General features: G+C 48.0%; 2 protein-coding genes across 3 annotated transcripts; both read right to left on the bottom strand.

Moving 5' to 3' along the window:
* Positions 1-173: 173 nt before the first annotated feature.
* Positions 174-6,337, bottom strand: LOC114687403 (cytochrome P450 3A25-like). Of its 2 annotated transcripts, none has more exons than XR_005090529.1 (3): positions 5,219-6,337; positions 2,462-2,688; positions 174-743 (listed from the first exon to the last, which is right to left on the bottom strand). XR_005090529.1 is itself a non-coding variant. In XM_037201725.1 (3 exons), the coding sequence occupies exons 1-3, from the start codon at positions 5,366-5,368 to the stop codon at positions 591-593; spliced, it is 351 nt and encodes a 116-aa protein (XP_037057620.1). In that variant the 5' UTR covers positions 5,369-6,326; the 3' UTR covers positions 560-590. The 2 variants fall into 2 exon arrangements, 1 of the variants encoding a protein (XP_037057620.1); XM_037201725.1 differs by having other exon boundaries at positions 560-743; positions 2,641-2,688; positions 5,219-6,326.
* A 67-nt stretch (positions 6,338-6,404) lies between these two features.
* On the bottom strand, positions 6,405-13,352 carry Zscan25 (zinc finger and SCAN domain containing 25). The gene is made up of 4 exons (XM_037201724.1): positions 13,205-13,352; positions 10,478-10,882; positions 7,414-7,615; positions 6,405-6,521 (listed from the first exon to the last, which is right to left on the bottom strand). Exons 2-4 carry the CDS (start codon positions 10,862-10,864, stop codon positions 6,421-6,423), a joined length of 690 nt encoding a protein of 229 aa, XP_037057619.1. The 5' UTR covers positions 10,865-10,882; positions 13,205-13,352; the 3' UTR covers positions 6,405-6,420.
* Between the last annotated feature and the right edge of the window lie 1,679 nt (positions 13,353-15,031).

A 15,031-nucleotide genomic window follows, 5' to 3' on the forward strand; every position in this document is an offset into this window, starting at 1 on the left:
AGTGAGTTTTTAAAGTTACAAAGTTAAAAGCAGAGCTAGGGGCCTGGCGGTGGGGTGCACGCCTTTAATCACAGCACTCAGGAGGCAGAGCCAGGTGGATCTCTGTGAGTTTGAGGCCAGCCTGATCTCCAAAGCGAGTTCCAGGAAAGGCGCAATGCTACACAGAGAAACCCTGTCTCGAAAAACCAGAAAAAAAAAAAAAAGCAGAGCTAGTGCCGGGAAGCCCTCCATTCACAAACCACGGCAAGGTGATCATTACGAGCTATGAGCGTGTGCAACAGTTTCCCCATCACCAGTTAATCACACAAAACCTGGACTTGATCTCAAACACACTATACTTAATCATGTCGTGCTGATCTGCATGAACTCTAAATAATTTCTCTGTTTGTGCTTTATCCAGACACAGACTTGCAGCTCAGAATGGAAGGTCCTTAAGCTTACAGGTCAAATCCTGTGTTCCATACATGGCAGCATAATATGATGAATGACCAATTTCCCCTTTCTGTAGGTGAAACTCTAAATTGAAAAAACAAGAACATTCCAACTAAATACAATTTATAGAGAGAGTTTCTTGCCTCACCTCTGTTTCCTCACAAGGCTGGAGGGTGAAGTTCTGCAGGACTCTGACGACAGCGAATTTCATACTGATGAGGGCAAACCTCATGCCAAGGCAGTTCCTGGGTCCGATCCCGAAGGGCAGGTATACATAAGGATTGATGCTGCCCTTGTTCTCCTTGCTGAACCTGGAGACACAGTGGGGATGCAAACGAGGCTATGGAACATAAAGACCCAAGAGCTCCATGTTTGGAGTTCTCACACCCTCAACTAGGATGGCGTAGCTGATGTTTGTGGACTTGCAACTGAACCCTTGCTATGGATGTCTCACCATAAGAATTTTGGGTCAGGGGCTGGAGAGATGGCTCAGCAGTTAAGAGCACTGGCTTCTTCTCCAGAGAGCCTGGATTTGATGACCAGTACAAGTACCTGAGAGCCTCTGGTGGCCTTTTTTGGCACCAGGTACATGTGGTGCAGATACATACAGGAAAACATCCACACACATAAAAAATAAATCAAAATAAAAACATTGTAAGCTAATGGTCTTTCCATGTCCCTTAAAACAGAGGAGCCTCTGGTGTTGAACTGAGCTGAGCTAAATGCTTATATAGAGGAAATATATCTTCTTTCAATGCCAAAATTCTGTCCGGGATGGGTATATGTTCCCATTCTGAAAGACAAGTCAGAATTAGAGTGAAAAGTATGCTACCGCCTCAACCTTCAAGAAGGTGGTTTCTAATCAAACAGACAATGGGAAAAGTTCTTAAAGATAATGGTAAATTTAGGAACCAGCACAGAACACATGAAAATATAATCCTATGTAGATTTATATATCACATATCAACTACTACCTAGTCACCAAATAAGACGTGTGTATATGACAAGATGTGGTATATAGGTTAGTGTACCAGGCTTTCTTTGGGCTGCCAACCAGCTCCCAAATCATGACACAAAGACTTACTAGTTATGAATGTTCAGCCTTATGCTTGTCCCACTAGCTCTTATAATTAATTTAACCTGTTGTTCCTCATCTACGTTTTGCCTTGAGGCTTTTTATCTTTCTTTCATTCTGTATGTCCTGCTTTTCCTGCTTCTTCCATGACTGCCTGGCTGGCTGGATCCGAGCATCTGCCTCTCCTTCTCTCTTCTTTCCTTCTCCCTCCCCCAGCCGAGATTCCTCCTCCTACTTATTCTCTCTGCCCACCAGCCCACCTATCCTTCTACTGCCTAGATATTGACCATTCAGCTTTTTATTAGACCAATCAGGTGCCTTAGGCAGGCAAAGCAACACATCTTTGCATCGTTAAACAAATGCAGCATGAACAAATGTAACACATCTTTATATAGTTAAAATAATATTCCACAACAGGTTAGTGTTTAATTAGTGATTCAAAATACAACTAAAATATACTAGATTTTGCAAAACCTTTACATGCTACAATAAATCCTTGAGGATGTATTTCAGTATTAATGGAGTTAATGTTAACATTTTGGGACTCTGAATTGCCATGAATACTTTTTTTTCCTGGTCTGCTTTTGTAGCATGAAGAATTATCACTTTGTGGGGCTGGAGAGATGGCTCAGTGGTTAAGAGCACTAGCTGTTCTTCCAGAGGTCCTGAGTTCAATTCCCAGCAACCACATGGTGGCTCACAACCGTTCATAATGAGATCTGGTGCCCTCTTCTGGCCTGCAAGCATGCATGTAGGCAGAACACTGTATACATAATAAATAAATAAATCTTAAAAAAAAAAAATTATCACTTTGTAATTTTAAAAGGTTCAATTCCCAAAAGACATATAGATGCAAAGGGATACAAAATCACATATATGCAATTTCCAGTAGGCAGCATAATACATTTAATTTGCCTGGTTCCTAGAGGGGACTTCTCTCTGAGGTCTCTGTACCTTTCAGGGCAGAACTTCTCAGGCTCTGGCTAGTACTCAGGATCCCGATGGAGAGGATAGGTTGGTACCATAACTACAGTCCCTTTGGGAATGAATGCTCTATTGATTTCCACATCTTTCTTTGAGATCCTTTCTAGCCTGTTAGCAGCTGGGTACAATCTGAGAGTTTCATTCATTACCATGTCCAGGTACTCCATGTCCATCAGGGCATCATAGGTGACAGGTGCCTGGGAAGAAGAAACAGATGTTTCCAGATGAGGTTTGGACTCCAATTTCAATTCAGTTTCTAGTGCTATTGCATGTCAGAGGCTCCAAGGGCTAACCTCGACTAGTAGATCTTAGCCTTAATAAATCATTCTGCACCTATGATGACGAGCCCATTAGGGTGTGAAATATACATTTTAGCACAGGAGCCATTTGGGACACTCCACTGTCCAGATCCCTTCCTCATCATCACTGTAGTGCTCTGATTTCTTTCCCATGTGAGCACATATGACCAATATGACAGTTACACTCAGACAAAGTGCCCCGGTGTCACGGCCTCATCTGCATAGACCAGTCTACACCAAGGAAATCACACCATTGCAAGGAACAACACCCACTCTTGGTCCATATCAGGCCTTTTAGACTGTTCTGGTTTTGCATGAGTGTGTGTGTGCGTGTGTGTGCGTGTGTGTGTGTGTGTGTGTGTGTGTGTGCGCGCGCGCATATTCATGGGATGTGGATAACTGCTGTGCACTGACCTGTATGTGGAAGCCAGAGTCCAACCTTCCTCTGGGAGTCCACTTTATATATGTTTTTGAAACAGGTTTTCAGTAGCCTGACACTCACCAAGCAGGATGGGTTGGCTGGCCAGTGAACTCTCAGGGAAGAGAGGCTCACACTGTCTCTGTCTCCTCAGTGCTCCAATTACACCTTTTCCCCCCACATGGGTTCTGGGATTCAAACTCAGGTCCTCACAAACCAAGCACTGTATGACTGAGCTGTGTCCCCAGCTTCTCAGACTAGGCAACTCCTGCTTGCTCACTCCCGGGCGGGTGGAGTGGGGGTGTGGCAGGTGCAGTAAATTGGAAAGAAAGTTACAATGGAGACTTCTGGAAAGACACACACTAGAAACTGCCTCTGTGTGTGAAGAAGAGTCAGAGCAACAGGAAAACAAGAAACAAAACACAGTCTATGTCAAGGAGAGAGGAAGAGCTTCAGAAACACAGAGGAAGTAATAGGATATGGAAAATGCATGGTGGGAAAATGGATGATTCATAGAAAAGAAACCAAACTGAAGATGCCTCTGGATGCCCTGTTCCCCATTTCCAGGGGAAGGGGAACACAAAACCTCTCCCAAAAAAACCAAGAGGCTCTGGTGAAAGGGGGCAGGGAGTCCTCCCTCCAGGACACCCCCACAGCCTCCACAGACTTCAAACCAATGAGGAGTGTGGTGAGACGGGGGCTGATTCCTGCAACTGTGAAGAGGAATCCCACTGTTACTCTGAATGATTCAGAATGGAGAAGCCAGTTGACATCTTTATACAGAACTTGCACTGGAAACTGAATTCCTGCAACCGTGAAGAGGAATCCCGCTCTCATTCTGGATGATTCAGAATGGAGAAGCCAGTTAACCTCTTTATACAGAACCTTGCATTGGAAACTGAACTGCTCAGGAAGGCAGAGAATAGGGACTGATCACAGGACAGGGAGGGTGAACTTAATGCTCCACAACCCTAGGGCAAGAGATTACCTGAGTGACAGTTAGGGAAAGAGGCAGGATTAGATGCTTAGGAGTACATGTGGCTGGAGGCTGAGGAAATAAAGTGCTCAGAGAATCCCCACCATCGATTGTCCTGACCAGGTCTCCATTAGCCACCCAGGAGGGTTGGACTTGGAGACTCCCTGAGGAACCTGTCCAGCACATTGCCTGCAATGCCAGCTCTGGTCAGCAGAGGGCACTGACACCCAAGTTACAAGAGCGATGCTAAGTGCGCTCAGGCCTTCAGACAGGAAGTAGTCTGATGCACTATCAATGCCACTATAAACCATAGGAAAAGCTGGGTGGCGGTGGCACAGGCCTTTAATCCCAGCAGAGGCAGGTGGATCTCTGTGAGTTCAAGGCCAGCCTGGTCTTCAGAGAGAGATCCAAGACAGGCATCAAAACTACAGAGAGAAACCCTGTCTTGAAAAACCAAAACCAAAACCAAAAAAAAAAAAAAAGAAAGGAAAGACTCCCTAATTCTCTCTCTCTCTCTCTCTCTCTCTCTCTCTCTTCTCTCTCTCTCTCTCTCTCTCTCTCTCTCTCTCTCACACACACACACACACACACACACACACACACACACACCATGCTATCGGACTGGACAGTAGAGCCATTGACAGTAGTGTCAGTTCAGCCTGCTGCGACCAGTGAAGGCCAGCCTAGCACCATAGATAGCATAGACAGCACCCGAGGACATCAGCAGAGATAACTGTCCAGACACCTGAGGGACTGGTGCTTACCCTTATGTGTCACACAGGTTTTCTGGTGTCTCTTACTTGTATAACTGTTATAATAGATACAGATACACCAGAGCCGGCACTGTATTAAAGATTGTGTATTTCTACAGGTCACATTCATCTCCCATGTCCCTCCCTTTCTTTCTCTTTTAGACTCTTGCTGGTGGAAGAACCATTGCATGGCTCTCTGTAAAATTTCTCATTGCAAGTGATGAGACATGTTCTTGTGAATCCTTTACCTCTGCCCTCCCTCTCTGGGTACCACCCACTCACCTTATTGGGCAGAGCTCTGTCAATCTCATCCTGAAGTTTCTTCTGCACAGCAGGGTGAGTAGCCAGTTGATACATCACGAAGGAAATGGACGTGCTTGTGGCTTCATAGCCAGCAAAAATGAAAACAAATGATTGGGCTGTGATCTCCATATCAGAAAGAGCTAAAAGGAAACAAACATCTCAGATAAGGAAGATCAAAGCAGAACATCATAGTTGAAATGAAAAGAAATTCAAACGGTGCTCCCGCTGTCTGGGAACGAACAGAGAAAGGCAGTCCAGAGTCCCCGGGACTGAATTCCACGCTGGTGCCACCTGTGGCCTATCTGTCCTGTTAGACCAGACTCACCACCACAAATGTGGACGAGCTGGGAGAACTGCCATCTCCCAACAGCTTTAATGCAGGGGCCAACATGCTCACACCCTGCTACTGTGGCTCTGCTTGCCCCCACCACCTCAGCATCCAGATGCCACCTGCTCTCCCTCTTCAAGCTTGAGCCTGGAAGCCTGTGTGTCCCCTCAGGCCCCACCTGAAGGCTATGTTTTTCTAAAGAACTGTTCAGTAGGTAAAGCCTGACGATGCACATAAAGGCAGAAGCAGAGAAGCAACCACACAAAGCTGTCCTCTGATGTCCACACATGGGCTGGGACGAACACCCCCATATCCATCTTACACATGCACACGATGATGATAAATAATAAATTTTAACTTTTGAAGAATAAAGTCATGTTAAATAAACAAAATGGAGTATGGTGCTTAGGAATAAGGATCAGCTGCTAGAGTGCTTGCCTACATATCTAAAGCCCTGGGCTCCGACCTCAGCATCACACAAACCAGGCGTGGTGCTGCAGGCCCAGAATCTCAGCACTCAGGGTATGGAAACACAGGATCAGGAGCGTAAAGACATCCTCTGCTACTTTTTTTTAAATTAAAGATTTACTTTTTTATGTGTGTGTAAGAGATGTGCAGTCCTCAGGGAGGACAGAAAAGATCCTCCGAGTGGAACCACAAGAGGCTGCGGTCCACCTGACATGAACGCTGGAAGCCTACCTTGTGTGCTCTGGAAGAACAGGAAACACTGTCAACTGCTGAGCCATCCCTCTAGCCCCATCAGCTACATAATGAGTTTGAGGGTAGCCTGGGCTACATAAGACCCTGTCTCAAAAAAAAAAATAAATAAATCAACATCTCCAAGACAGGTAAATTAGCTCACCTGGGATGTTGCTGCAAGGAACCCAGCAGCAAGCTCTTGGTCTCTGGTGCTCACAGAGGGAAGACCTGGACCCGCATGAAGAATGGGCAGCGCTAAGCAGAACACACAGAAGGATCAGGGCTGTCGTCCGCCAATTCAAAAGCACCCCACCCCAACACACACTAACTATCTCAGAACCACAGATCACAAAGAATTACTTCAGGGCCAGGCAGTGGTGGTGCACACCTTTAATCCCAGCACTTGGGAGGTAGGAGGAGGCAGCTCTCTCTGAGTCCGAGGCCAGCCTAATCTACATAGTGAGTTCCAGGACAGCCAGGGCTACAGAGAGACACGTTATCTGAAAAAACCAAAAAGGAAAGAAAAGAGAAAAAAAAAATCAGGTCCACAATGACCCACAGCCAGCAGTCTGGGTGTCCCCTTCCCTGTTCTGGCTGAGAGGACTGTCCCAGCCCTGTCCCCTCAGAGTTAGTCACACTCCAGAGTCACTCATGAGGACAGCTCTCTGAGACTCAGTAATAACAAAGTCTCACATGGGTTGTGGTTCATCTTTCCCCTTATCAGTGTAGCTGCTAGTGGTTCTGGAAGGGAAATGAGAAGGGAGAAAAAAATGATAACAGAACATGATTCTAGATGTGCCCTATAAAACCAGTCCAGGTGTAAAGAACCATTCCATCTGCTTCCTCCCGGGGCAGACAGCGTGGCCAGGAAAATCAGAATTACACTTACCAGCACCTACTTAGCCCAGTGCTGAGTTTCTCTCTTTCTTTTTTTTGGTTTTTCCAGACAGGGTTTCTCTGTGCAGCCCTGGCTGTCCTTGGACTTGCTCTGTAGCCCAGGCTGACCTCGAACTCACAGAGATCCACCTGCCTCTGCTTCCAGAGTGCTGGCATTAAAGGTGTAAGCCACCCCGCCTGGCACCAGTGCTGAGTTTCTGAAGAGACTGGGGGTGGATGGGACCTCCCATGCTCATCACCTGCATCTTACCTTGCTCCTGGAAGGCCTGTGTCCCGTCTCCAGAGCCCTGGCTCAGCTGTTCTGCAGTGCTTGGGCCTAAGCTTTGAACTCCGTCCCCCTGAAGAATCCCCCACTCAGGTTTGACTTCTACAGGCCCCAAGTGGATGCTTGATTGCCAAGATCCTCCGCCAAGGGCTGTGACCAGCTGCTCTCCCTGGGCATGGCATGGAACCTAAGGAGAAGAATGCCCATACCAATTAGAAGGAGAGCTGCTGGAAGCTGTTAAAGAGAGGGCTGAATTAAAACAGAAAGGAGCAAGGCTGGGGGTGTGACTCAGCTGGTAGTGTGCTTGCCTGCATGCAAGAAGCCCCGAAGTCCTGGGTTCCATCCCCAGCAACACATAAACCCAGTATGGTGGTCAAGCCTGCAATCCCAGCACTCAGTAGAGGGAGGAAGGTCTCTCTCTCTCTCTCTCTCTCTCTCTCTCTCTCTCTCTCTCTCTCTCTCTCGGTTCAAAGCCAGCCTGGTCTAATTAGTGTATTACAGGCCAACCAGGGTTACACAGTAGACCCTGCTTTTTTTTTTCTAAAAAAACCAAAAAGGTAGAAAGATGAGAGGGAAAGGAGAAGAGGAAGGAGGGGAAGGAAGGAAGGAAGGAAGGAAGGAAGGAAGGAAGGAAGGAAGGAAGGAAGGAAAGAAGGGGAGGTATAAGACAGAGAAGGTAGGAGGATGAGGAAAGAGAGCTGCTGACCCTTCCACATGAAGAAAACTAAACTCTCCCAAAATGAAGTAGCAAATGAGAAAGCTGCTCTACAAAAAGTGGAACATTGCAGCAACATTCTCATGGTCCGCCCTTCCCTCTCTCTCTCTCTCTCTCTGTCTCTCTCTCTCTCTCTCTCTCTCTCTCTCTCTCTCTTAGTTTTTAATACTGATCATCAACTTGACAGGTTCTGGAGTCACCTGTGAGACAAACTTCTAGACATACCTGTGAGGACATGTGTCTAGATTTGTTACCTGAGGTACTGTGAGATCTAGCATACCTGTGAGGACATGTGTCTAGATTGTTACCTGAGGGGTCACCTGTGAGGCGAACCTCTAGGCATACCTGTGGGGGACACGTGTCTAGATCTGGTTAAGTGGGGTGGGAAGCCCCGCCTTAACCCAGGTGGCACTATCCCATGGCTGACGTCCCACAAAGAGTCAAAGGAGAAGGTGGGGGCTGGAGAGCTCGGCACCTGAGAGCCGACACTGCGCACGCAGAGACCTCAGTTTGGTTTCTAGTGCTCACACCAGCAGCTCACAACCACCTGCAGCTCCAGTCCAGGGGATTCACTGTCTTCTGTGGGTACCTGAATATATGTGCACGCGCTAACACAGAGACTCACAATAAAAAGAAGCAAATGTTTCCATCTTTAAAACAAAAAGGAGAAAGTGAGCTGAGCACCAGCATTCACACTGCTTCCTGAAGGTGGATGTAATGTGGCAGTTGTCTCATGCTCTTGCCACCACACTTTCCCAACAAACTGTGAGTCAAATGTGAGCACTTCTCTATTAACTCCTGGCCTTACGGTATTTATTTAAGGAGAGATGGCACCTAAGAGCACTGATTGCTCTTCCAGAGGACCCTGGCTCAATTTGCAGAACCCACAAGGCAGCTACTAACTAGCTCTAACTCCACTTCTCGGGGACCTGGATTCTAGAGGCACTGCATGCACATGCTGCAGATATACTTGCAGGCAAAACACCCACACACATAAAATAAAATAATTTTTTTTTTTTTTTTTTTTTGAGATAGGGTTTCTCTGTAGCTTTGGAACCTGTTTTGGAACTCGCTCTGTAGAACAGGCTGGGATTAAAGGCATGTGCCACCACTGCCCAGCTTATAAAATAAAAAATGTAAAGATATTTAAAATGTCTTATTTATTTTTTTTTTGCATGGGTATGTGTGGTATCTGTGCATGTGTGTGGATGCATGTGCATGCATATGCAGAGGACAATGGGGTGACCTCAGTGTCTTCCTTTATCACTCTGGGCCTTATGTGATTAGGCCAAGCCTGTCACCTGAATTCTTGCTTGCTGATTTCACCATCCACCGAGCCAGCTCACGCAGAGGATGCTGACTCCATCTCCTGAGTGGATTACAGGTGGACCATCATGCCTACCCAGCATTTGTGTGGGAGCTGGAAACCCAACTCCAGTCCTCATCCTTTCATAGCAGTTGCTTCATCCACTGAACCCCTAAAACTGTCTTGTGATACACCCCACTCCGCTCCTCCTAAAACTCCTTTCTGTTACAAACTGAAGCCCAACTCTGGTCAGCCTGAGCGGAGATTTCCAAAGGTGAGTAAGGAATCTCAGGGTGACAGAGTGGGCTTGTGCCTGAATCCCAGTTGCCACCGGCAGGAGGACAGGCATTAGCCTCTTCCCCAAGAGCATGCAGAGCTCACAGTAGACCCGGAAAACAATCAAAACTGCTTTTGTTTGGATTTGAGGCTCACCAGGGGGTCCCTGATGCCCAAACCAAAGCATCATGCCCTCCTGCCCATGGATATCTTCCCTAGAGATGGCTCTTTAAAAAAAGTCTTCTACATGTGTATATGATGTATGTGTGTGTGTGTGTGTGTGTGTGTGTGTGCGCGCGTGCGCGTGTGCGAGCTCCTGTGTGTGAGTATGGGCATGTGTGGAGATCAGAGCCCACCTTCCAGTGCTGGTTCTCACCTTATACCAGGGACTCCTGCTGATGACTGCTGAGGATGCCTGGCTACCTGGACCTGCAAACTTACGGGGCTCTCTTTTCTCTGCCTGCCACCTCACCACTGGGATTACACATGCACACGGCCTATGTGGCTTTTGCATGGGTCCTGGAGATCCGAACCTGGATTCTCACGCTTGTGTGGCAAGCGCTTCACCCATGAGCCATCTCCTCACCCCGACTCTTCTTGCTAAAATCGCAGCCACTCTCCAGAAAGGCCCTTGGGGGCTGGGGGATGATGGAGCAGGCTCTATGTCTCATCCACTCCCAACACTTCCTTAAGCTCTCCATTTTGATTCCCACACCAACCGTGCAAGGCCTGGACACCCTCTTCTCACCCACCGCCTTGGCCTCAGGTGTGCTCTCCATCAGGTCCTCCACCATGGCCACCAGAGCCTTGCCGCTGTCTGGGCTGTGATCTCGGATCCAAGTGTAGAACTCTCGGGGCAGGATGGTGAGGAACTGCTCCAGTACCAGCAGCTCCAGGATCTGCTCCTTGGTGTGCAGCTCAGGCCTCAGCCACCGCCGACAGAGCTCCTGGAGCTCCCTGAGAGCTTCCTGGGGACCAGCAGCTTCTTGGTAGCGGAACTGCCGAAACCTCAGCCGGAATGCCTCGGGACTTGAGTCCTCCCCTCCCCGGCCCCATGGCAGCTCCTTCTCCAGTTTCACCACTGGAGCACCCATCTGCTGCTGAGGATCTTCTGCCATCTCCAGACGCTCTTTCAGCATCTTCAAGCTCCAGCAAGACTGAGGATGACAACAGAGAGGGCCCTTCTGAGAGCGGAAGACACACAAGTCAGCCCAACCAGTTCTGTGTCTACAATAGTGACTATCCTCAGGAAGCTGACAGATACCCTCGAATCCTACCAGCTGACCAGGGGCTTAGGTTAGTCCGGGTGGAGACAATGATGCAGACAAACTTTGAGGTCAAAACTAACCGATGGATGCACTAGCGGCTTGACTGTGACAGTGCACTCAGTCTAAAGACAATGCCACACGGTCCATTGCCCCTGCTCTTGACTGCCCAGGTAACTAGATGTAAAGTCTGCTGCTGAAGACACAAGACATTTTGGTTGAAGGGCCCAGAGAAATCAAGCTGGAACTGACCTGAAATTTCCTCCCTATTATCATAGTTTTCATAGTGCTGGAATGTGCTATATGGTCCACTGGAGGAGAAAAGTCATCATCGCTGGTATTATCCAGTAGTGAAGCTTGCCTGCTATAATAAAGAATGACCTGCCAGACAAGATGTCCACTGGTGTCACAGTGATGAAGGTCATGGAGGTAACCAATTCCTTTCTGACTGGATTTGTGGCTTGCTCCATAGGAAGGAATTCATGTCTGGTACTGTAAACCTGGTCAAAAACCCACAGCCAGGGAGGTTATGGGCCTAAGGGAGAACCCACCACTGTGGTTTTGCTGAAACAGACGTGGGACCAACCACCTTCTAAATACTTATGCTTACACCCATAGATCAGAGTTGCTCTCAGGCTTGGTCAGGGAAGCCTTCTGCGTACAGTTAATGCAGAGACTTACAACTGGTCAAAGGGCCGAGACAAGTGACTGCTGAGTGTTCGTCCCTAAACGGAATATCTGCGTCAACACCTCTACACAGCCAAGGCTCAGGGGACATAGCGGAAGAGAGACAGAAAGAACGTAAGAGCCGGAAGATGGCCAGGAGTCCCGTGAAGTGCTGTCTTCCGGACATGACACAGCCAGGACACTCATGCACTTACTGCAGCCGTGGTCACCTGCACAAGACCTGCACAGGACCAAGCCAGTAAAAGCAGTCAGCGTTCCAGCAAAGGAGAGGACGTGAAAATGGGACTGAGGTGTTTGGGTGTTCCTGGGAGGAGCGGGAGAGGGGAGTTAGGGTAGACATAGTCAAGACACCGTTGTTCGCATGTCCAAAAATGTCAAGAGCATAGGTAAAAGCTGAGACACAGAGAGAATACGCAAGCAGCATATATAGCTGTCTGCCTCCCAAAACATGGAAGGTTTAAAAAGAAGAAAGATGGGAGTGGAGAGGCAGCTCGGTGATTAAGAGCACCTGCTGCTCTTGCAGAGGACCCAGGTTCAGTTCCCAGCACACACTGTGGCTCACAACCATCTGTAACTCCAGTTCTAGAAGATCTGCTGTGTCTTCTGGACACTGTGGGCACCGGGCACTCACTTGGTACATAGTCAAATATGTAGGGAAAAAAATCCACCCATACACATAAAACAAAAACGTATTTAAAAAAAGAAAGAACCAGCAGACGTAGAGGTACACACATCTTTAATCTCAGCATTGGGATGAAGAGGCAGACATATCTCTGTGAGTTCAAAGCCAGACTGATCTACATAGTGAGTTCCAGGGCAGCCAGAGCTACACAGTGAGACCCTGTCTCGGAAAAAGAAAGATGAAAGTTGCCTGAAATCCTGGTACCTGGCTTAGACTGGAGATGGTGAGTTCCAGGCCAATCTGGCTACACAGCTGGAAAAAAGGGAGAGGAAAAAAGGAAGGAGAAGAAAAAGAAAAAAAAGGAGGAAAGGAATAACGGTGAGAAACGAACATTACACCCGAGGAAAGAGGCTGCAAAGCAGGCCGTAAAATGAGTCTTGTTTACTTCCGGGCGGGCAGGCTGGAGAAACAGGCCCCAAACCCCAAGCACTAAGGCGCTCAGATTGCTGGCGCAAGCAGCGGCGAGAGACCACGACCTTCTACTATAGATTCTACTGGATGTTTGCGTGTTTCTCAGGCCGCCCCTTAAACCGACTCCTCACTTTTCTGTCTACATTACTCGTCCCTGCTGCATCGAGCTTTCTCAAAAGTCCGCGCTACTGCCTAGCTCGGTCCGCCCGTGCCCTGGGGGCAAGAGGCCCTCGTGGATCTTTCCACGCAGGTCTCTGGCAGACAGAAGGTGCCGCGTGGCTGTTCTTCCAAGGACGGTCCTGCATCTGCGTCTGAAACGCTCAGCGGCGCTTTTCAGAGTCGCGGAGTCAAGGTCTCCCCGGGGATCCTGGACACCCGTGTCAGCTCCCCCCACCCTCCCTGCCTGGCCCGGCCGCGACCCGCGTGGATCTTACCTGGGACCACGGCTGTGCGTGGAGATGCGACCTCCGGGCCGCAGCTGCCCTGCCCAGCTGCAAACAGCTCCGTCCCCACCCGCCCGGACCGGGCCACGGCCTTGACTGATTGCGCGCTCAGCACCTGCCTTGGCCTGCGCGGACCGGAAGTAGGTGGCGGATGCTGTCAGGCAGGTGCCCTTTGGAAAGGGCCCGGGTCCGGTTCCTCTCTAGGACGCTCGGAGGTCTCAGAAGGAGGTATATCTCTATGGTCGGTCATGGCCACTGCATGGTTTCCCGTCTTTCTCCTGGCTCTACTGCATCTCCGTAAATTTTTTTAAAAAATGAATCTGTACAAAAAAAAGGAGCTTCTCTGCCCTAGGCTAAGAGACATTAGTCTAGGAGTATAAACATAAATACTTTAACATTTTAAATGTTTTTATTCACTGTGTGTTAGGACAACCAGAGGACTCAGTTCTCACCTTCTACCACGTATGTAGGTCCCAGGAATAGAACTCAGACCATCGGGCTTGGGGACAAGCACCTTGACCCACTGAGTCGCCTCACTGGCCCTGAACATAAATATTTAGACAGCAATCTGACAGTATGTTCCTTTAGGAAATGTGATGGTTAGTTTTAACTGACACCTTGATAACCTAGGATCACCTAGGAAGAATCTCAGTGAAGGGCCTAGACAATCCCTCCCTGTCAGGTTGGCCTGTGGGCTTGATGTGGGAAGACCCAGGCTACTGTGGGTGGCACCGTTCCTGGGTTTGGGTCTTGGACTCTGAAAGAATGGAGAAACGGAGCTCAGTAGTAAGCACGCATACATTAATTCATTTCTCCCTGCTCTTGACTGTGGCTGTGATGTGATGACCAGCGGCTTCCAGTTCCTGCTGCCTCGACTTCCCTACAATGGACTGTAACTTGGAATTGTGAGCTAAAATAAACACAATCTTCTCAAAGATGTTTTTGCTTGATAAGGTCTCTCCATGTAGCCTGGCTGTTCAGGAACTTGCTGTGTAGACCAGGCTGGCCTCAAACTCACAGAGATTCACCTGCCTCTGCCTCCAGAGTGCTGGAATTAAAGGCATACATCACCACCACCGTGTGCCTTCATGTTTTAACTATAATGGAATTACTATAAAAGACATGAATACCAGATTCTCAGGGAAAACAAAGTTACATCTTGTGATAAGAGGGTTGTCTTAGGGCAGGTGACATTTCAGTTGGGATTAGACATGAGGGATTTTCCCTTTCTGGAAAAGAGAGTGGTTATTGAAACCAGAGACTGCTCAGGCCAGACATGGTGATACACATCTTTAATATTAGCACTCAGGAGGCAGAGACAGGCAGATCTCTGTGAGTTCAAGGCCAATCTGGTCTACATAGTTTCAGTCCAGCCAGAACTACATACTGAGACCTTCTCAAAGATTAAGTAAATAAGTAAACAAAAAATAAATAATAAAATAAAAAGAGATTGGTGCTTGGAAAGGCATGGATATTTGAAGGAAATGGTATGTTAGAAGATTTCTGATGTACTTCATGTGCCCCAAACTCATTAATGGAAGAGAGAAGCCTGAGCATGGTAGTGCATGCCTGGAATCCCAATGAGCTCAGGCTGACCTGAGCTGTATAGTAAAATCAGATGCAGCCTGAGCTACATAGTGAGTTTGAGGCCAGTTTGGGTGACATATAATGAGAGAAAGAGATAGATGATAGATAGATAGATAGATAGATAGATAGACAGATAGATAGATAGACAGACAGAGAGGAGGGAGAACCCACTCACCCAGGAGATCTCTGACTTCAGGACAGGATGAAATAGTGCTGACACAGTGGTAGCTG

The sequence above is a fragment of the Peromyscus leucopus genome, unplaced genomic scaffold, assembly GCF_004664715.2.
Source record: "Peromyscus leucopus breed LL Stock unplaced genomic scaffold, UCI_PerLeu_2.1 scaffold_1238, whole genome shotgun sequence".
NCBI classification, from domain to species: Eukaryota; Metazoa; Chordata; class Mammalia; order Rodentia; family Cricetidae; genus Peromyscus; species Peromyscus leucopus.